Raw genomic sequence first — 23777 nt, forward strand, 5'->3', positions numbered from 1 at the left:
ACAAGCCCTTGATCATGACTCTCAGATCCATGACATTGCACGAAGGCGTATTCTGTATGGGGGAGTTGTGTTAAGAGCCCCGACACTGTCTCAATGTTAACACGCGTTGCTTGCGGTACGGTTTTGGAAGCATAAAGACATTATCTTTCATATTAGCGAGAAATCATTTTCAAAAAAATAAAAAACTACACACTTTTATAAGGTTATGGCTAGTGTTCCCACACAGCCATATTTCCATGTTCCAGTGCTTGTTTACAGAAAACAGACTGAAGACAGAGTGCACTACCTGTGCTAATTAGCTATCTCCGGACAGCTGTGTGTAAGTATGTCACAAAAGTGTTGTCACTGAAAAAAATACTGTCAGCTGCAACTGTGTTGAACGCAGTTAAAAACAGTCTGCAGTAGGTGTGCATTTTGCAAAAATATTTTGATGCGATATGAAAGAGGGATTTATGTTAATAAAACAGTACCGTAATTGAGAATCAATTCATGTTTAGATGGAGTATTTGGATGTTTTGGCTTCCAGAGCCATTTCACCTTTAAACAGAACATGTAAGGTCCTTGGACTATAAGGCGAAATGTTAGGCTCCTTTAGTCAAATATTAGGCTACGTTACACAGGAGAATAGTGACTAGACCATACAGGGGTCAGGGTTGGGAAAGGTGATCAGTCTGAGGCAACCTCTGCTGCCTTGGAACAGTTGAGCAACTGGTCACGGCCTGCCAATAAAATACATAATCTAGTCTGATCACCAAAGTCTATATTCCCAACAGTGTCAAGATCAGGAATAGTAAAATAAACATGGTATATTTAGGAAGCACACAGGAAATACAAATATAGGTCATGGCCTACATTGTCATGCCATGGCTTTTAGCCCACGTTCAGCCTAGTTCCATTTAAGTCTAGTTCCCTTTGGTGTTTCCTAAGTTCCAGTCTGTCTGTGCTATCATACAAACTCCTTGTCACTCATTATCATGCCTATTGTTTGGCTTGACAATGACAGCATTGGAGTTGGCAATATAACAAAAACAGATCTGAGACCAGCTGCTCAATAGGCAGAGTCTAGCTGTAACCATATTGCTTTCACCTATACAGCTTAGAGATCTCTGTGAACACAATAAGTAATTTTACACTCTGGCATTTTCAAAAAGGTAAGGTTCCAAAATGGAACCAGGCATGGAAAAAAAACATTATATGATCTGTGATGTCACAGTAATGGTATATGAACAGAACAGCTCATCTGCTTTGACTGAGACAGCAGAAATATGGCTCCATTATTGTTTTTTTTCTGCTGACCACTCCACGACACTGAAAGTTTTTTGCCGTTACCCATAATGCTCAGGGAACAATCATCTCTTTGCATTATTGTCGCTTCACCATTGTGCTGCTGTACACACTAAGTGAGAAACACACCACAATCTATGAAATATTGATAATTTCTAATCTGCTTGAGTACTAACAAATTCATGGTTTTCCAATAACCATGGACAGAAACAACCCACACCTTATAAATAGTAACAGCCACACCATTGAAAAGATGTGTACATTTAATCACATTGAAGAACTGCCAAATGATTCAGGAGTTAACATTTGTTTTAAATCACATTTCAGGGGCTACCAGGAACACCACTGCTTATTTTTATAATTAAGACATCAAAATCCAGATGTCATATCAGACCCACACCTCAAGTCTGACTCCGAGGCTTACTACAAAACCAAGATCTCAAGTTAAGATTAGACCCAATAATGTCCACAATGCAGAAAGCAGGCCAGCAATATTTTTTCCCCCCTCAACCATCACCACGTTCCATGTGGCTTGGCATCTTGTGCCCCCCTCCCCAAAGAAGCCAGTAATGTCGAAAGGAAATTGACCAGTTATCAGGAGGCAAAATCTTGCCTTTAGTTCAGAGCAAGATCTGGAGGTGGCCTTGCGTTTAGATGCTATACTCAAGTCTAATAATTCAGAATGGAATCTGGGGTGTTTTAATCTCTTAGATGTTAACACACCTATTTAGGGGAAGTTCTAGACCGGTTCACATTGACATTGGTGTACAAAGCGCTCTGTGAACACCGTAGGGTCCAGTGTCGTATAATGCCAGAAAGCCCCTTCGGTCTGCTCTCCTCTACCACTCTCAGATGCAGACGCACACACACTCACGTATTGGCAACATATTATCAATACAAAGATCAAAATCCACAAACAGTATGCTCTCAATAACAGATTCTTCTTACAATAGTAGGCCTATGTGATAATGTAAATCTGTAACAATTGGTTTGTTCATGTCTTCTTTTGGTAGAACTAGGTACAACCTCAGAGCTAAGTGACAATTTTCAGTCACATTCCCATGTCCTGCCTTCAACTTCTCAGCTCTGAATCTTCAAATCAAATGTTAATGTTGTAATGTGTCACATGGGATCCTCTTGATTACCAGAGAGATCAAGACGGTTGTATTCTAAAGACATTGGTCATTACACTAGGAAAGTAATCATGAAGCTTGAACCGACGCTGCTTGGTTGGGAGAGGAAAGCTGCTTTTCTGCACACAAGATTCACACATGAAATGGAGAACATCATGGCACTTCAAAAACACCTGTAGACTCATACAAACAGGTCAGTAGTCAAAATAAAAAGGGTCGATGCAAGGTGAAACAATAGCTATATGAAGTACAATTAGAAAATAAAAGCCACCCTAACGAATTTGGTTAATATTTAACTGACAAGCTGTTTGATCTTCTGACCCGTTCTTGGAAGATTTGCCAGTCCGATTCCTATGCATGACACCAGGCAAAGAGGCGAAAACACTTTCAGATCAGCATGAATGTGTGTGACGAGTGAGACAAAGACCACAATCATAGTTGATAGCGGCGCCTGATCTTCAGTAATGAGGCGAGTAAATGACAGCAGACAATTAAATCAAATGTTTTCCACAGATTTCCTCCTCCAGTGAGTGTGTCTCCAGCAAAGGAAATCTGTCATTTTGGGAGTTACTCATTGCTCATACCCCAGGTTTACTGGGTCCCAAAAATATGCCAGTCAGTCACACATCATAAAACATATTGCACAAAAGTTTAGGTTGCAAAACAATTATTTTTTCCCAGCTCTCTGTCCAGTCTGTGAATAAAAACCAATAGGGACCATTTCAAAGCACCACTTGCATCCTAGTGCTTGCTTCTCATACAAGGTTCTCATTTTTGATCATATTTCACCTCTTTATTACTAAATTTCAGTGTCATTTTAAATAAGTCAATATCTATGTTGGTGAGGTGTGTGTGTCTGTACAGTTTGTCACACTTCGCTGTGCCAGTGAGTGTTTGGACATGATGTTTCCTGCAAAATAATTTGACCACCTCTCCTCCACTGGTCTTGCAGTCTGTTCCAGTGCAGGACGAGCCAACGGGCAGTAGTAGCAGTTATGTTATTATTACTTTTAAGGTTTTGTTAATGCAGTTCCTAAAACAGAAAGCAAAGAAAGAATCTCTATACAAGGACTCGGGAAACAATAATGTGTGTCCTTTTGAACAAACTGACAAATTAACAAGCAAAACGACAGCAGAGAAAATATGAGGGAGAACGGTGAATGCCAGTCGCAGGAACAGAGGGGGCACTTCTTGAACTCAGTTCTCTGTTCTGCGACAATGCCAGCTGTGTTTTTAGGTTCTGGCGTCAGTCGGTCAGTTAGTCACACACGGGCCGCTTGGCGTCCCTTCCGCTCTACCATTTTGTAGGCCTACGTTGGGCAGCGGAAGATGGCAGCTTAGTTAGCTGGGAGTGTTAACTGTGCATCTGTAGAATGTAGAGCCTGGCTAGTGGTTCCTCCCAGTTCGGGGCCCATTGTCCCCATCCACAGAGTCAGACACACTCACCAAAGTGCTGTGCAGCATTGGGTCTCCTCCTCTATGCTCCTTTGGGAAGTTCATGCCTCCTTTCCAACCATCACGGTGCACACACACACACGTCGATTGACAAGCTAGGAAATGTAAAAAAAAACAAAAAAAAACAGGCAAGGTTCCCTGGTGTGGTCAGCACAAACCAACCATCTCAATTTGCAGGTGCTCCTCATATTCTTCCATTTACCCCCCCACACTCTAAGAACAGAAGAATAGACTATGGAAGTATATGCATTTGCTCGCTCGGAGTCACTGTGAGAGTAGAACAGAGTGGGATCATGAGCGGAAGTCATGAGCTGCATTGGGTGGTTCACCCCTCTGTGCTGTAACACTATTGAAACATGGGGGGGGGTTGTGTGTGTGGGGGGGGAAGGAAGCCAACAAGGAGCATGTGGGTTGATGGTTGAAGGGGGGGGGGGGGGGGGGGGGGGGTGGGGCTCAGCTGGCTGCGGCACGGGACATGAGGTCCTCCAGAGCCTTTTCCTGGTCGTTGTTGTGCACCAGCAGCACCTCCTTGATGGTGTCCCTTTCAAAGCCCATCTCGCCGAACCGCGTCATCAGCGACAGGAACTCTAAGGCCTGAAGAAATGATGAAAAACATACATTGTAATTGGGAATTCTTGTTACGGATTGTTTCTGTACAATTTAACTAGATTTTTTACAAACATTTGCAAGGCGATCTATAACAATCTGAACAGATCAATGAAATTAGGCTGGTCTAGACAATAATTAGCTATCTGGTTAGTAATGTAGTAGTATAAAGTCATTATTTACAATCAACAATGTAGTTATGAATACAAGTGGGTTGGATTTTCATTTTGTCTTCAAGTGGCCTTACGCAGGAGCTGATGTGCATGAGAGTTTCACACCTTTTAATGATGCTTGATCGGTTGGTAGGCCTATCAGCGGGCCAAAATGACATGAAAAGTGATACAAAATAAATTAACAGTATTGCAGCAATTTCTGCAGTTCAGAATTTTTTTTATTTAAAAAAAAGGTAGCAATCGATGCCCTATCCTAAACTTGTTGGAAGCGAGACGCATCTTGCTGTCATTTGTTAGCTATGTCATTTTGAGCCGCATCACATATCATGCTAGCCCTGGCCACTTGCCTTCACTGCCTACCAACACAGCTACACTAATCCAATGCTCGAAATCTTTGAGGCAGTGTGAATGAGTGCACAGGTGAGAAGGGGTGCAATATGGGATTGGGCTCCATTCAGCCTAGTAGTAAGAAACGCACGCAGTCTTTCCGCTTTCTAATTAGTCATCAATCATCGTTGAAGCTGACTTCTCAGATAAATAGCGATGTTTTGTTTGATTAGGTAGTTAGTTGTCATTACTTTGAGCTCTGAATAACGGCTAATCAAGGATTACTTTGAGTGGTTTCAACATTGTCTCCATGACAATTTACTTTAATATGGACCCAAATAAACAAGACTGATAAAATCATGGGCAGGCTCAAAGATCTGGTTGTCAGCGCTGGATACAAGGTAGTCTTCACCATGGAGCACTCAGCTGAGGTAAGAATGACAACCTAGTGGTTTGTGTGTGTTAGACATCTCAGTGTGTTTGTCAGAGAGAGTCAAATTAATGAATATCAATATGAAATCAATCCTTCTTACCCACTGCCATCTGGGCCTTCAACAACACCAGGTCGTAGTTACATGGCACTACTCAGTCACTAGTTGCTTTTACACACGTACTGTACTATTTTATTTGCCTCTACCATTATATTTACGCTTTGTGCGATTGTCTTGTAGTATTTTTATTGTTTTTACTTTGCATGTATGAAAAACAAAAATGTAATATCATCTCAGCAGATAAGATTGTTCCTCCTGGCCATGGAGACGTCAGCAACACTTTCCAGTACCCGTTCATCAAGCTGAACTTCAATTCTCATTATTTTTGCCATCCAGTGTTGCATATAGTCAAATCAAAAGGACCTTAATTTTATGTTTTTATTTTTAAGGATTGGTTGTTGACGGTTCATAATGACATTACTTGGGTTCCAATTCAAATATACAGTAAGTATAAAAAACATTAAGAATACCTGCTTTTTCCATGACATAGACTGACCTGGTGAAAGCTATGATCCCTTGATGTCATTTGTTAAATCCACTTCAAAAATCAGTGTAGATGACAGGGAGGAGACCGGTTAAAGAACGATGTACACGCCTCGAGACATGGATTGTGTGTGTGTGTGTGTGTGCCATTCAGAGGGTGAATGGGCAAGACAAAATATTTAAGTGCCTTTGAACAGGGTATGGTAGTAGGGCGCACCGGTTTGTGTCAAGAACCTTAACACTGCTGGGTTTTTCACGCTCAACAGTTTCCTGTGTGTATCAAAAAGGGTCGACCACCCAACTTGACAACTGTGGGAAGCATTGCAGTCAACATGGTCCAGCATCCCTGTGGAACGCTTTCGACACCTTGTAAAGTCCATGCCCCAACAAATGAAGGCTGTTCTGAATGCAAAAAGGGGGGAGGGAACTCAATATTAGGAAGATGTTCCTAATGTTTGGTATAATCAGGGGTACAGTGCCTTCAGAAAGTATTCACAAACCTTAACTTTATGAAAAGTGGAATTACGTATTTTGAAATTTGTACTAATTAAAAAAAACGAAAAGCTGCAATGTCTTGTCAGTAGGTAGTCCACTCCTTTGTTATGGTGCTTAAGTCACATAATAAGTTGCATGGACTCACTGTGTGCAATAGTTATTTATAAGTTGTGTTAAACTCTAACTCATTTCTGTACCCCACACATACAGATATTTGTAATGTCCCGCAGTCGAGCAGGGAATTTCAAACAGACTCAACCACAAAGACCAGGGAGGTGTTCCAATGACTTGCAAAGAAGGACTCTGAATATCCCTTCAAGCATGGTGAAGTTATTAATTACACTGATGGTGTAGCAATACACCCAGTCACTACGAAGATACAGGCGTCCTTCCTAACTCAATTGCCGGAGAGTAAGGAAACAACTCGGGGATTTCACCATGAGGCCAATGGTGACTTTAAAACAGTTACAGAGTTGAATGCCTATGATAGAAAACTTAGGATGGATCAACAACATTGTAGTTACTCCACAATACTAACCGAAATGACAGAGTGAAAAGGAAGCCTGTACAGAATAAAATAACATTCCAAAACATGCATCCTGTTTGCAATTAATTAATACTGCAAAAACATTTTGTACTAAATACAAAATGTTATGTCAAATACAACATTACTGAGTTCCACTCTCCATATTTTCAAGCATAGTGGTAGCTGCATCATGTTATGGGTATGCTTTGGACTGGGGAGTTTAAGATAAAAAAAATGTAAAAAAAGAAACAGAATGGAACTAAGCACTGGCAAAATCCTAGATGAAAACCTGGTTCAGTCTGCTTTCCACCAGGGAGATTAATTCACCTTTCAGCAGGACAATAACCTGAAACACAAGGCCAAATCTACACAAGTTGCTTACCAAGACAGTGAATGTTCCCGAGTGGCCGAGTTAGAAATGGGCAAATATTTTACAATCCAGGTGGGCAAAGCTCTTAGAGAAAGGGAATTCTGACATGTATTCACACCCATGAGTCAATACTTATGTAAATTTGATCTTTTTAAATTTTCAATAAATTTGCTAACATTTCTAAAAACATGTTTACACTTCGTCATCAGATGGGTGGGCATCAAAGCGGGGACCGAGAGACTGAGAAACAGCTTCTATCTCAAGGCCATCAGACTGTTAAACAGCCATCACTAACATTGAGTGGCTGCTGCCAACATACTGACTCATCTCTAGCCACTTTAATAATGAAAAAAATGTATGTAATAAATGTATCACTAGCCACTTTATATAATGTTTACATACCCTGCATTACTCATCTCATATGTATATACTGTACTCTATACCATGTACTGCATCTTGCCTATGCTGTTCGGCCATCGCTCATTCATATATTTTTATGTACATATTCTTATTCATTCCTTTACACTTGTGTGTATAAGGTAGTTGTGAAATTGTTAGGTTAGATTAACTTGTTAGATATTACTGCATGGTCGGAACTAGAAGCACAAGCATTTCGCTACACTCGCATTAACATCTGCTAACCATGTGTATGTGACAAATGAAATTTGATTTGGCGAACAACAAAAAAATATTGAATCCATTTAGAATTCAGGCTGTAACAACAAAATGTGGAATAACTCAAGGCAGTGTAATGTGTTGTATAATAATTTGTTCTAGTAAATGAATAAGAAAAAAACAGCAGTTCCGGTAAAAAAAATAAAAATAGATATAAATAAAACGCAACATGTAACACACTTATCAAGACAACATCCCTGGTCATCCCTTCTGCCTCTGATCTGGCAGACTCACTAAACACATGCTTTGTTTGTAAATTATGTCTGAATGTTGGAGGGGGCCCCTGACTATCTGTGGTTTATAATATATATATATATATATAGTGCCGTCTGGTTTGCTGAATATAAGGAATTTTAAATGATTTATACTTTTACTTTTGATACTTAAGTATATTTAAAACAAAATACTTTTAGACTTTTTCTGGGTGACATTTACTTTAACTTTAGTCATTGTCTATGAAGGTATCTTTACTTTGACTGAAGTATGACCACTGGGTACTTTTTCCACCACTGTGGATGCGTAGGTCCTGGGCTGGCGTGGTTACACGTGGTCTGCAATTGTGAGGCCGGTTGGACGTACTGCAAAATTCTCTAAAAACAACGTTTCTCTTATGGTCGAGAAACTAACATTAAATTCTCAGGCAACAGCTCTGGTGGACATTCCTAGTCAGCATTACAATTGTACACTCCCTCAAAAACTTGAGACATCTGTGGCATTGTGTTGTGTGACCAAACTGCACATTTTAGAGTGGCCTTTTGTCCCCAGCACAAGGTGCACCTGTGTAATGATCATGCCGTTTAATCAGCTTCTTGATATGCCACACCTGTCAGGTGGATGGATTAACTTGACAAAGAAATTAATGTTCACTGACATGGATGTAAATACATTTCTGCACAACATTTGAGAGAAATAAGCTTTTTGTGCATATGGAAAAATTCAGGGATATTTTACTTCAGCTCATAAAAAACAAACCAACACTTCGAATGTGTCTATATTTTTGATCAGAATAAATAGTGACAAATATTTTGAAACAATTAATCAGTGTTGGTGTTCTTCTCTCAAGTGTTAATGGAATTAGAAAATAACGGTATCTTAGAATGCAATTGCAATTTTTGATTATTTTGTCCGAAGTCAACTTTAAAAGCTCATAACTCAGGGTCTGAAATATATCTGGATTTGGGACAGGTTGCAATTTTCAGAAATAGTCAATTTCACAACGTGAAGGATTTCCCTAGGCCGCCACACATTTGAAAAGGGTGGAGGAGGAGAACAGCACATGCTTGGTGTATCTAAGTTCAGGGAAAACTGGAAGTGAACCTTACCTTAGGCCACTCAACATTTGTGTGTTGAAACATCAGAGATAATGGAGTTGGCTGGCTAGTCATCCTAATAGTCTTTGGTTCTGCATGCTGAGTTCATCTGTATAAACGTGCATATCAGTGTATGTGACGGTAGAGACTGTGGGTGGACTCACCTTCTCTTCAGAGCACTGGTACATCTCTAAGCCCTCCTCTACAGCACTGGGCTCAAATCCCCGCTCACAAAGACGCGTATGAGTAAACAGGTACTCCAGCACCTGGTTCACAGGATGACAGACATTGTTGATCTTTAGGTGAGGGCTTCATGTGTAAGTCCAGACTGTCTATCTGCTAGGTGGTTTTACAAGCTGAGAGCAAGATAATTATGACTGCAAATATGATGGTGACCAAATTCTTGGAGGTGAATTTATGAAATAGAAATACATGAATATTCATTGTTGATTAGAGGGATCGCTAAATTCACATTATAAAATATTGTACTTGCGTGATGCTTGAGGATAAATTTTTTCATTTTGGAAGCTAGCTGTCAAACGTATCAACTACCACTGTGTCATTCCATTGTTAGCCAATGTTTATTCAATAGTTTTTTTGTAACCTTTAACTAGGCAAGTCAGTTAAGAGCAAATTCTTATTTACTATGACGGCCTACCCCAGCCAAACCCGGATGACAATGGGCCAATTGTGCACCGCCCTATGGGACTCCCAATCACGGCCAGATGTGATACAGCCTGGATTCGCCTCTTGCACTGAGATGCAGTGCCTTAGACCACTGCGCCACTCGGGAGTTAACTAGCCCCTTAACGAGCGTCTCCTACAGTACTACTGTAATCCTTCACTGCAATGCCATCATAGTGTTTAGGCATCAAACAAAGGTGATGGATGGTGTGTTTTGAGACAAAAGAAAACACTGCATAAACGATTCATTTATTCACAACCACCATCCTCAACTTGTTGCCTGGTGGACTTTTTTGTGAACACAGACAATCACATAATGCAGACACCTGATGACTTCACAGTCAACCATGACAGACAGACAATTCTCTGGGCGCAATGGGCAGTGAGTGAATGACAGCACAGATTCAAATAGAACATTTCTTTATAACAGATCTGTGTAGAGGAAATGGGCCTAGGCTGCTGTGACCGCGAGGGAGAGCGGAGGGGCGTACCTGCTCCACATTCTGGCCTCGCCTCTGCATGGCCCGCAGGACCCCCTCGTAGGAGTACCCCATGGACACGATGGTCTCCACACATTGCCGCCCACTGGGTGACAGGTTGAGCAGTGCGGCTCCGCACGGGAGAGGACCTGCATTTATCTATGCAGAGAGTTTTTATAGCATCATATCTCTATATGAGTCCAAAAAAAGCATCTTCCTCTGGTCCACAAAACTTCTAAGCTTTTCAGAAGTTTGAAATAATTAAGCAATACATTTAGTGATTGAAACTAAGCAAAGCCCACTTCACCTTCTGTGTGTAAGCTCACCTGCTTTGGTGCCCCATTTTGGGTGTGCCTGGGTGGCTCCTCTGTCTTCTGCTGGGGTGCTGGTGGGCTGCCGGTGGATAGGCTAGGTGGTACAGGGGCTGGAGAGTAGGAGTCAAATGACAAGTCCCCGGGGTCCGACAGCTTGGGGAAGGTCAGAGAGCGGATGTTGCAGGGCCGGTCTGGGTCCATTGTCCGTCCCTGGGCCAGACCCCCAGCTCTGTCCATGTCCAGTTGCGCCACTAGCCCGTTGAGGGAAAAGCCTGTTTTGGCCGGAAGGCTGGTGGCGGGGAGTTGGGGTGGAGGCGTGCTGCCTCGTGATGCCAGCTCGGGATGGGGTTCCTCAGGTGGGGATACAGACTGCTGCTGGGGCTGTGGCTGGCTCTGGAGGATGTTGCGCAGCTCCTCCCTATCGTCCAGCGTCTTCAGCTCCAGCTTGTCGAAGGGGTCCTCCTCGCGCTCAAAGTCAGCCAGGTTAAGGTACTGTGGCTCCGGGATGCTGGGAGCGGTCTGCCTGGCGGGCGCGGGCAGCGGGGTGAGGATGGCGTTGTGGCGCAGTGCGGCCATCAGCGGATTCAATGCGGGCGGGAGAGCGTCCTGCTCCTCGGCGGGGCGAGGCCTCTTGCCCCCGCCGGCCAATCCTCCGTCAGGGTCCTGTGCGGGGGGTGAGTGCTCCCTGCTCTCCAGCTCCACTGCTGCAGCTCGGGCCTCTGCCGCCCTGGCCTCGGCCAGCTCCGCCCCCCAGCGCACACTCCGCCTCTCCAGGGAGAAGTCATACTGCAGTGGCCAGAGACAACCAGCATGACTAGTTAGAGCGGAGCAACAGACAAAGGACTAAAGGAATAGAGACTAATCAACCCGGGTGAATCTGGTCGAGACATGAGATATCTTATTTTCAACATTTACAACATTTACAGAGGTGCCCCCCTAATACAGACTAATATTACAGGGAAGCGATAAAACTTACCCCCAAGCATCCCTGTCATTGAAACGCTTGATGCAACAGTGACATAAGTCAGAAGACTTACCTGCAGGTCTGCGAGCACAGAAAGACAGTCGGGCAGACAAAAGCCAACAGGAAGCCCCACTTTGGCAGGGCAGCGGAACTTATCGTTGATTTTAAAGGGAACGTCATCAAGGTAGCTGATGGGTCCTGGAAAAACAGGATGAGTGAATGGCCGAAATGAAAAATGACACCATGATGCAAATGTAGGAATATTTTAAAACAAAATGAGCAGATGGAGAACAGAGAAAGAGGCCGAAAGACAGACACACTCACCATTGTTGTGGGTATCAGACTTCCTCGCAGCCATTTAGAGTCTGTAAAACACACAGGGCTCTTGAATGAGTGGGAGATGCCTTAGAGGAAGCAGTCAGGGTGTTGTCACACAGTCCTATTTAAAGTGAACTCGGGTAAAAACAAAGAGCAAAAGAAGTCCGTTCTCTTTGTATTCACACTGCCCTTGCCTTTGAATGAGGACTCAACTCTTTAGCCAGTTCACTTCAACTATTTTGTGGTCCTCTTTGCATTCACATTGCTATGTTTAGAAAGGAACCAAGATCTCTTTCCAACATGCACTCTGGGTTTTTACAATGTGTAGGACAAGCCATTCAATCAGAAAGCGTTATTGGACAGCTAGCTATACATTTTGTACGCTAATAGATTGACTGCATTTAGTTAAAATATGAGAGAGAATTGTAATCAGAAGATGCTATTAATATGTGCATTTCATTGGTAACAGAATAACTACCACTATTATTATAATACCCTGCTGGTCATCTATGAACATCTTGGCCATTTTCTGTTATAATCTCCACCCAACACAGCCAGAAGATGACTGGCCACCCCAAATAACCTGGTTCCTCTCTAGGTTTCTTCCTAGGTTCCTGCATTTCCAGGTAGTTTTTCCGAGCCACAGTGCTTCTACAATGCATGTTTTTTGGCGTTTTAGGCTGGGTTTCTGTATAACACTTTGTGACATCGGCTGATGTAAAAAGGGCTTTAAATACATTTGATTATTTATTCCGCAATTATTCAATCAACGCTGTAATTGAAAAATAAATTGTACACCCAAGGTAGGCTACTACCTTGATAAGAGCTAAAATAGAGTACAAAATCTGTTTCTCACCAAACATGTCTTCTCACACTATTCAAATCAGACAATCAAAAAACAGCTTATGAAGCCCTCAGCCTATTGATCACATAATGCAAACAATCTGAACAAAGACATTTTGGAATGTCTGTGGGTCCTTGACAATCACTAATCAACATCCAGAGGAAAATGTGTTGTAGTAGTCTAGTGTGCAGTGCGGGAATAATGACATGCAAACCTGGGGAGCTTTGCGTTAAAACTGTCTTCAAAAAAGGAGAAACAGACCGCAGAATTCAAGAGAATCGAACTCAGACCACCTCTCGAGATGGTTTCAGTTCGGGTGATCTTTTGAAGGGTCTGAGTTCATTTGGGGAGTTCACACTGCACAAAAAAAAAACTAAGCGAACTGCACTGAGTACACAAAAATTGGCTGAAAGGGCCCAAGTGTGAAAACAGCCTGAAACAAGACATCACCCCATATCCACCATTATACAGAGCATTCGGAAGTATTCAGACCCCTTGACCTTATTTATAATTTTTTTGACATTGTTACATTTCAGTCTTATTCTAAAATCTGTTAAAAAAATAAATAATAATAATCCCTTCAATCTACACACAATACCCCATAATGACAAAGCAAAAACAGGTTATACACTACCGTTCAAAAGTTTGTGGTCACTTAGAAATGTCCTTGTTTTTGAAAAGAAAAGCACGTTTGTCTATTAAAATACCATCAAATTGATCAGAAATACAGTATAGACATTGTTAATGTTGTAAATGACTATTGTAGCTGGAAACGGCTGATTTTCTAATGGATTATCTACATAGGCGTAGAGGCCAATTAACAGCAACCATCACTCCTGTGTTCCAATGGCACGTTGTGTTAACTAATCCAAGTTTATCATTTTAAAATGGCTAATTGATCATTAGAAAACCCTTTTGCAATTATGTTAGCACAGTTAAACAGTTTTTCCTGATTAAAGAAGCAATAAAACTGGCCTTCGTTAGACTACTTGAGTATCTGGAGCATCAGCATTTGTGGGTTCGATTACAGGCTCAAAATGGCTAGAAACAAATAACCTTCTGAAACTCGTCAGTCTATTTCATGCGAGAAATTGCCAAGAAACTGAAGATCTCGTACAACGCTGTGTACTACTCCCTTCACAGAACAGCGCAAACTGGCTCTAACCAGTATAGAAAGAGGAGTGGGATGCCCCAGTGCACAACTGAACAAGAGGACAAGTACATTAGCGTGTCTAGTTTGAGAAAGACCCCTCACAAGTCCTTAACTGGCAGCTTCATTAAATAGTACCCGCAAGACACCAGTCTCAATGTCAACAGTGAAGAGGCAAGTCCGGGAGGCTGGCCTTCTAGTTTCTCCCATTCTGTTTCTCCCATTCCGTTTCTCCCATTCATCTCTGCAGATCCTCAAGCTGTCAGCTGTGCAGCGACACTCCACATCCAACCTATTTTCAGGTCTCTCCAGAGATGTTCGATCAGGTTCAAGTCCGGGTTCCGTCTGGGCGACTCAAGGCCAGAGACTTGTCCTGAAGCCACTCCTGCGCTGTCTTGGGTGTGTGCTTAGGGTCATTGTCCTGCTGGAAGGTGAACCTTCGCTCCAGTCTGAGGTCCTGAGCGCTCTGGAGCAGGTTTTCATCAAGGATCTCTCTGTACTTTTCTCCGCTCATCTTTCCCTCGAGCCTGACTAGCGTCGCAGTCCCTGCCATTGAAAAAGATTCCCACTACATGATGCTGCCACCACCATGCTTCACTGCGGTGATAGTGCCAGGTTTCAGACGTGACACTTGGCATTCAGGCCAAATAGTTCAATCTTTGTTTCATCTGGCCAGAGAATCTTGTTTCTCATGGTCTGAAAGTCTTTAGGTGTCTTTTGGTAAACTCCAAGCGGGCTGTCGTGTGCCTTTTACTGAGAAGTGGCTTCTGTCTGGCCACTCTACCATAAAGGCCTGATTGGTGGAGTGCTGCAGAGATGGTTGTCCTTCTGGAAGGTTCTCCCATCTCTACAGAAGAACTCTGGAGCTCTGTCAGAGTGACCACCAGGTTCTTGGTCACCTTCCTGACTAAGGTCATTCCGCCCAATTGCTCAGTTTGGCCAGGCTTCCTGCTCTTGGAAGAGTATTGGTGGTTCCAAACTTCTTTCATTTAAGGAGGATGTTCTTGGGGACCTTCAATGCTGCAGAATTATTTTGGTACCCTTCCCCAGATCTGTGCCTCGACACAATCCTGTCTCAGAGCTCTACGGAAAATTCCTTCAACCTCATGGCTTGGTTTTTGCTCTGACATGCACTGTCAACTGTGGGACCTTATATAGACAGGTGTGAGCGCCTTTCCAAATCTAGTCCAATCAATTGAATTTACCAGAGGTGAAACTCCAAGTTGTAGGAACATTTCAAGGATGATGGTCAACGGAAACAGGACGCACCTGAGCAAATTCGAGTTTCATAGCAAAGGGTCTGAATACTTATGGTGTGGCAGGTGGTTAGAGCATTGGGCCAGTAACCGGAAGGTTGCTGGATCGAATCCCCGAGGCTGACAAGGTAAAAAAAAAAAAAAAAAAAAAAAAAAATCTGTCGTTCTGCCCCTGAGCAAGGCAGTTAACCCACTGTTCCCCCGGGCGTCGAAGACGTGGATGTCGATTAACGCACCTCTCTGATTCAGAGTTCAGTTAAACGCAGAAAACACATTTCAGTTGGACAACTGACTAGGTATCCCCCTTTCCTTACGTAAATACGTTTTTTTTTTGGTAATGAATTTGCAAACACAACTACAAACAGGGTGGTGTTCGTAGTTGGATTAAAATAAAATAAAAACTCATCAATAACAAAATGTGGAAAAAGTCAAGGGGTCTGAATACTTCCCAAACGCAGTGTAAACTACATCCCAGCCTGTACATACATGACCAGAAAAGCATTATGATAATTTGTGCTGCTGGGGATCTAGCCTGACGACTCACACTAAATTATTCAACTGCTCTGTCACTCACTACATACGTTAGTCTGACATATTAGTCGTTTGTGGTGACGAGTGGCGTTGTACAAAACAAAGTCATCAACGATTGGATAGCCTAACCAATCTGAGTATCATATGTATCAATTCAATGATGAATCTTCAAACTGCCGCTTTACCCACGTGTGTTCTAGCTCTGGACCAATCAGATGGCCACCGAATGTGTTCACATTCAGTAAAGCGTTTGGGGAGGTACTCAGATCCAGACTCATTGCGGAGAAGAAATCAACGTCCGTAGGCGTGGCGTAGTGTTTGGCCGGAGCAAGGAGTCTGAGTAGCCAGGCAACTGGGGAGCCCCCTCTCCCAAAAAGCTACCATACAGGCCCCCTTTGTAGAAACACAGTGGCATGTCCATGGGGGCATATTACAGTGCCTTCAGAAAGTATTTATTCCCCTGGATTATTTTCTCACCCAGCTACACACAATACCCCATAATGACAAAGTAAAAACAAGTTTGACATTTGAGCAAGTGTATTGAAAATGAAATACAGAAATGTCTAATTTACATAAGCATTCACACCCGTGAATCAATACTTTGTTGAAGCACCTTTAGCAACGATTACAGCTGTGAGTCTTTCTGGATGAGTCTAAGAGCTTTCCACAGCTGTATTGTGCCACATTAGCCCATTATTCTTTGTAATATTTTTCAAGCTCTGTCAAATGGTTGTTGATCATTGCTAGACAACCACTTTCAGTTCTTGACATAGAGTTGACTTACATCTACTTGAAAATATCAGCCACTCAGGAACATTCACAGTCTTCTCGGTAAGCAACTTGTGTAGATTTGCCTTGTGTTTCAGGTTATTGTCCTGCTGAAAGGTGAATTAATCTCCCTGTGTCTGGTGGAAAGCAGACAAACAGGTTTTCATCAAACATTTTGCCTGTGCTTAGCTCCATTCAGTTTATTTTTTATCCTGAAAAACTCCCCTGTTCTTAATGATTACAAGCATACCCATAGCATGATGAAACCACCACTATGCTTAAAAATATGGAGAGTGATACTCTAATGCATTGCGTTGAATTTGCCCCAAACATAAATTTGCATTCAGGACAAAATGTTAATTGCTTGGCACATTTTTTGCAGTATTACTTGTTGCAAACAGGATGCATGTTTTGGAATATTTTAATTCTGTACCGTCTTCCTTCTTTTCACTCTGTCATTTAGGTTAGTATGGTGGAATAACTACAATGTTGTTGATCCATCCTCAGTTCTCATATCACAGCCATTAAACTCAATCTGTTTTAGTCACCATTGGTCTTATGATGAAATCCTCTCCGTCAACTGAGTTAGGAAGGACACCTGTATCTTTGTAGTGACTGGGTGTATTGAGACACCATCCAAAGCGTAATTAATAATGTCACCATGCGCAAAGGGATATTTAATGTCTGCTTTATTTTTTATTTTTTTTACCCATCTACCAATAGGTGCCCTTCTTTGCGAGCATTGTAAAACCTTACTGGTGGTTGAAATTCACAGCACGACTGAGGGACCTAACAGATAATTGTATGTGTGGGGTACAGAGACGAGGTAGTCATTCAAAAATCATGTTAAACACTTATTGCACACAGAGTACACACAACTTCTGAATTGTTAAGCACATTTTTAAGGCATGCCATAACAAAGGGGTTGAATACTTATTGATTGAAATAACTTAACACTGACATTAAAATGGGGTATTGTGCGTTGGCCAGTTAAAAAATGCAATTCCAACAATTTTAAATTCAGGCTGTAACAACAAAATGTGGAAAAAGTCAAGGGGTGTGATTACTTTTTGAAGGCACTGTAGGTAGGGCAGTAGTGGTAAAGTGATGAGGCAACAGGATAGATAGACAGTAGCAGCAGCATATGTGACGAGTGTGGAAGTGTGTGACGAGTGTGCATGTCGTCCATTATGTGTGCAGAGTCAAAAAGGAGTCAATGCAGACAGTAGAATGTAGCTACCTGGACTATCTATACACACAAAAGTATGTGGACACCCCTTCAAATTAGTGGATTCTGATATTTCAGCCACAACTGTTGCTGACAGGTGTATAAAAATGTAGCACACCGCCATGCAATCTCCATAGACAAATATGGGCAGTAGAATGGCCTTACTGAAGAGCTCAGTGACTTTCAATGTGGTGCAGTCTTAGGATGCCACCTTTCCAACAAGTCTGAAACATTTCTGCCCTACTAGAGCTGCCCCTGTCAACTGTAAGTGCTGTTATTGTGAAGTGGAAACAAGCTCACAGAACAGGAGCAACAACAGCTCAGCTGTGAAGTGGTAGGCCACACAAGCTCACAGAACGGGATAGCCAAGTGCTGTAGCATGCAAAAATTATCAGTCCTCGGTTGCAACACTCACTACCGAGTTCCAAACTGCCCCTGGAAGCAATGTCAGCACAAGAACTGTTCGTCGGGAGCTTCATAAAATGGGTGTCAATGGCTGAGCAGCCACACACACAAGCCTAAGAGCACCATGCACGATGCCAAGCATCGGCTGGAGTGGTGTAAAGCTCACCGCCATTAGATTCTGGAGCAGAGAAAATGCGTTCTCGGGAGTGATGAATCACGCTTCACCATCTGACAGACAAATATAGGTTTGGCTGATGCCAGGAGAATGCTACCAGCCCCAATGCCGTGCCAACTGTAAAGTTTGGTGGAGGAGGAATAATGGTCTGGTGCTATTTTTCATGGTTCGGGCTAGACCCCTTAGTTCCGGTGAAGGGAAATCTTAATGCTACAGCATACAATGACATTCTAGACAATTCTGTGCTTCCAACTTTGTGGCAACAGTTTGGGAAGGCCCTTTCCTGTTTCAGCATGACAATGCCCCTGCGCACAAAGCGAGATCCACACAGAAATGGTTTGTCGAGATCGGTGTGGAAGAACTTGACTGGCCTGCACAGAGCCCTGACCTCAACCCTATCAAACACCTTTGGGATGAATTGGAACACCGACTGCGAGCCAGAACTAATTGCCCAACATCAGTGCCCGACCTCACTAATGCTCGTGGCTGAATGGAAGCAAGTCCCCGCAGCAATGTTCCAACATCTAGTGGATAGCCTTCCCAGAAGAGTTGAGGCTGTTATAGCAGCAAAGGGGAGGACCAACTCCACGTTAACGCCCATGATTTTGGAATGAGATGTTCGACAAGCACGTGTCCACATACATTTGGTCATGTTACGTATTTGGTTAACTATTTAGCAGTCTTATGACTTGGGGGTAGAAGCTGTTCAGGAGCCTTTTGGTCCCAGACCTAGCGCTCCGGTACTGTTTTCCGTGCGGTAGCAGAGAGAAAAGTATATCTTCAAGCATAGTGGTGACTGCATCATATTATGGGTATGCTTGTAATCGTTATGGACTGATAAAAAAAATAAAACAGAATAAAGCTAAGCATAGGCAAAATCCTAGTGGAAACCGGGTTCAGTCTGCTTTCCACCAGACACAGATGAATTCACCTTTCAGCAGGACAACCTAAAACACAAGGACAAATCTACATGAGTTGCTTACCAAGACAGTGAATGTTCCCGAGTAGCCTAGTTACCTGGGGCAGCAGGTAGCCTAGTGGTTAGAGCGTTGGGCCAGTAATCTAAAGGTTGCTAGATCGAATCCACGAGTTGACAAGGTAAAAAAAAAATCTGTCGTTGCGCCCCTGAACAAGGCAGAACCCACTGTTCCCTGGTAGGCCATCATTGTAAATAAGAATTTGTTCTTAACTGAATTGCCTAGTTAAATAAAAGGTTAAATTTATTTATTTTTAAAAGTTAGCCGACTTAAATCTGCTTGAAAATCTATGGCAAGACCTGAAGACCTGTCTAGCAATGATCAACAACCAATTTGTCAGACCTTGAAGAATATTGAAAATAATCTAAATAAAATTGGCAAATGTTGCACAATCCAGATGCGGGAAGCTCTTAGTGACTTACCCAGAAAGACCCACACCTGTAATCGCTGCGAAAGGTGATTCTAACACTCACAGGTTTGGACAATTACCTAATACAATTTTTTTGTTTTCATAGATGTTTTACAAATGTTAACATTTCTTCCACTTTGACAGAATTGTGTGTAGATCGATGAAAAATAACAATTAAATACATTAATCCCAATTTGTAACAAAGAAATGTGGAAAAAGTCAAGGTGTGTGAATACTTTCTGAAGGCACTGTATATGTAAATATTTACCTCAATTTCCTTATACCCCTGTACTAGTACCCCATATGTATTTAAAAAAAATTGAACTAGGCAAGTCAATTAAGAACAAATTCTAATTCACAATGACGGAAAACCCCGGCCAAACCCTCCCCTAACCCGGACAAACCTTGCCCAATTGTGCGCCGCCCTATGGGACTCCCGATCGCAGCCAGTTGTAATACAGCCCGGGATCGAACCCGGGTGTGTAGTGACGCCTCTAGCACTGCAGTGCCTTAGACCACTGTGCCACTCAGTGCCCTAAAATTACTAAATTAAAAGTTTAAGTCACCCATTAAAATACTACTTGAGTAAAAGTCTAAAAGCACCTGGTTTTAAAATGTACAATGGTGGGAAAAGTACTAAGTAAAAATTACAAAATTACATTTTTAAACACTGTTTACTGTTATGTAAGACGGCCCCCAGAAGCAGTTTGTACTTCGGGATCACAACACTTTTTCGGCAAGTCGTCCGAGATCCCTAAAGATTGGAAAGCTGCCACGGTCATCCCCCTCTTCAATGGGGGTGACACCCTAGACCCAAACTGTTATAGACCTATATCCATCCTGCCCTGCCTTTCTAAAGTCTTTGAAAGCCAAGTTAATAAACAGATCACTGCCCATTTCGAATCCCACCGTACCTTCTCTGCTATGTAATCTGTTTTTCAAGCTGGTCACGGGTGCACCTCAGCCACGCTCAAGGTACTAAACGATATCATAATCGCCATCGATAAAAGACAGTACTGTGCAGCCGTCTTCATCGACCTGGCCAAGGCTTTCGACTCTGTCAATCCCCGTATTCTTATCGGCAGACTCAACAGCCTTGGTTTCTCAAATGACTGCCTCGCCTGGTTCACCAACTACTTCTCAGATAGAGTTCAGTGTGTCAAATCGGAGGGCCTGTTGTCCGGACCTCTGGCAGTCTCTATGGGGGGGTACCACAGGGTTCAATCAACGATGTTGCTCTTGCTGCAGGTGATTCCCTGATCCACCTCTGATCCACCTCTAAGCAGACGACACCATTCTGTATACATCTGGCCTTTCTTTGGACACTGTTAACTAACCTCCAAATGAGCTCCAATGCCATACAACTCTCCTTCCGTGGCCTCCAACTGCTCTTAAACACTAGTAAAACCAAATGCATGCTTATCAACCGGTTGCTGCCTGCACCCTCCTGCACGACAAGCATCACTACTCTGGACAGTTCTGACTTAGAATATGTGGACAACTACAAATACCTAGGTGTCTGGCTAAACTGTAAACTCTCCTTCCAGACTCATATTAAACATCTCCAATCCAAAATTAAATCTAGAATCGGCTTCCTATTTCGCAAAAAAGCCTCCTTCACTCACGCCACCAAACATACCCTCGTAAAACTGACTATGCTACCGATACTCGACTTCGGCGATGTCATTTACAAAATAGCTTCCAATACTCTACTCAGCAAACTGGATGCAGTCTATCACAGGGCCATCCGTTTTGTCACCAAAGCCCCATATACCACACACCACTGCGACCTGTATGCTCTCGTCGGCTGGCCCTCGCTACATATTCGTCGCCAGACCCACTGGCTCCAGGTCATCTATAAGTCTATGCTAGGTAAAGCTCCGCCTTATCTCAGCTCACTGGTCACAATAACAACACCCACCCGTAGCACGCGCTCCAGCAGGTATATCTTACTGGTCATCCCCAAAGCCAACACCTCGTTTGGCCACCTTTCCTTCCAGTTCTCTGCTGCAAATGACTGGAAGGAATTGCAAAAATCGCTGAAGATGGAGACTTATATTTCCCTCACTAACTTTAAACATCCACTATCTGAGCAGCTAACCGATCGCTGCAGCTGTACATAACCCATCTGTAAATAGCCCACCCAATCTACCTACCTCATCCCCATACTGTTTTTATTTACTTTTCTGCTCTTTTGCACACCGGTATTTCTACTTGCACATCACCATCTGCTCATCTATCACTCCAGTGTTAATTTGCTAAATTGTAATTACTTCGCTACTATGGAAAATGTATTGCCTTACCTCCTCCCGCCACACACTGTATATAGACTTTTTTTTCTCTATTGTGTTATTGACCGTAAACTTGTTTATTCCATGTGTTACTGTGTTGTTGTTTGTGTTGTTGTTTGTGTCGCAGTGTTTTGCTTTATCTTGGCCAGGTCACAGTTGTAAATGACAACTTGTTCTCAACTAGATTACCTGGCTAAATAAAGGTGAAATAAAAATAAATTGAAAAAAAGTCATAGGGGGACTCATTAGCGTACCATGGAGCAAAATATAGCTCGATCAATCAGAATGTCGATGCAATGACAGTCGATGCAATGGCCACCCGTCCTTAGCAACATATTTTAGTGCACTTTACTCAAACCCTAATCAACAAAATCACGTGACATTTTCAAGCAGCTATAGCTAGCCAACTGTAACCTCATTTTGGAAACATTGAACGAGTCATACTTGCATGACTCATCCACAGAGGTAGCAAGAGTAGCTACAACTTTCTATGAAGTAACATTCCAGTAACTAGCTAAGTAATTAATTAAATACATGTGATGTGTAAAGAACGTACTCGAAAACGTAACTAACTATGACAGTCCACAGTCAGTAAGGTGTACTTTTCTAGCTGTCAGAGTGGCTATAAAAGTACCCCTTACTGACTCTAGACTGCTAGCTCGGTTGTCTCAGCTTGTGACTATCTACCTAGTTAGCTGGTATTTTGAGTGATTTATCCTTGGAAAACAATTGGCGAGTAAGGGTTAGATTAAGATAATTCAAGAGGAGAAAGATAGCAGGCTAGCATAGCATAGGACGGTAACTTAGTCAGACTCCTATAACTAGTTAGCTAACGTTAATACGTTAGCTACAAATGACCTAACTAACTTTTTCATGACAAGCTAACGTTAGCTAGATAGCTGACACAAAATAACCCACAAGTTAACGTAAACCTTAACTGAAAGTCTGGAACATAGCTAGCTAGGAAGACAATCAGAAATAAAGAATATCCGATGTGGACAATTTAGGTAACCTTAGCTAGCTAATGTTAGTTTGGTGGCCTGCACTAGACAGTGCTGGCTAGTTCACTCCCTCTCCGCCACCGCCCCTGAAAGAAAACTGAGATAACATCTTCCATGAACCCCCTTACCCGTATTATCTGCTCCGTCTTGCTTCTCCAAAAACGTACGTACACCTCAAAGCAAAGACACCTTCTTCAAACTTTATATTAAAATAAATGTTATTGGAATCGAAATCTCTTTCATGCTTCATAGTGGAACGCCATCTTGATTTATTCGCCTTCCTTCCTATGGTTCCAGTTTGAAGTCACGTTTTCACTTGATGACGACACAAGTGTAGATAAATAAACATACAGGGTGCTATGTAATTTTATTTACAGCATTCTCTCATCACATTGAAATGCACATAATAGTTGGTTGTGTACGTTTTTGTAATATTTTTGTACATACATTTTTTTTAATTATACACTTTTGGATTACACAACCATAACAGAAATTGAACAACTAATGTAATTTCTCTCAGAAATCACAAAATGTAATTGAAAAAACATAAAACAATAAAATAAAAAAATGGCACATGCCGGTGCAATGTATATGTTGTCTATCATCCTTTGTCTACACTGAAGAGATGTTCCCAGACATTTTCTTTATAAGATTT

General features: G+C 42.3%; 1 protein-coding gene across 2 annotated transcripts; it reads right to left on the minus strand.

Annotated features, from left to right (window-relative positions):
- Nucleotides 1-1529: 1529 nt before the first annotated feature.
- LOC106583424 (ubiquitin-associated protein 1) lies at nucleotides 1530-23438 on the minus strand. 2 transcript variants are annotated; one of them, XM_045705284.2, is made up of 7 exons: nucleotides 23251-23438; nucleotides 12094-12134; nucleotides 11843-11967; nucleotides 10818-11591; nucleotides 10504-10650; nucleotides 9493-9594; nucleotides 1530-4466 (listed from the first exon to the last, which is right to left on the minus strand). In XM_045705284.2, the coding sequence occupies exons 2-7, from the start codon at nucleotides 12125-12127 to the stop codon at nucleotides 4326-4328; spliced, it is 1323 nt and encodes a 440-aa protein (XP_045561240.1). In that variant the 5' UTR covers nucleotides 12128-12134; nucleotides 23251-23438; the 3' UTR covers nucleotides 1530-4325. The 2 variants fall into 2 exon arrangements, with proteins under 2 accessions (XP_045561240.1, XP_045561241.1); XM_045705285.2 differs by lacking the exon at nucleotides 10504-10650.
- Between the last annotated feature and the right edge of the window lie 339 nt (nucleotides 23439-23777).

The sequence above is a fragment of the Salmo salar genome, chromosome 22 (assembly GCF_965601325.2).
Source record: "Salmo salar chromosome 22, fSalSal1, whole genome shotgun sequence".
Classification (NCBI taxonomy): domain Eukaryota; kingdom Metazoa; phylum Chordata; class Actinopteri; order Salmoniformes; family Salmonidae; genus Salmo; species Salmo salar.

Coding starts and splice junctions, on each gene's coding strand:
- LOC106583424 (XM_045705284.2), bottom strand. CDS start 12,127: ATGGCTGCGAGGAAGTCTGATACCCACAACAATG. Junction 11,592..11,842: donor CTGTGCTCGCAGACCTGCAG/GTAAGTCTTCTG, acceptor TGGCCACTGCAG/TATGACTTCTCCCTGGAGAG. Junction 4,467..9,492: donor ACCAGTGCTCTGAAGAGAAG/GTGAGTCCACCC, acceptor TCATTTCTTCAG/GCCTTAGAGTTCCTGTCGCT.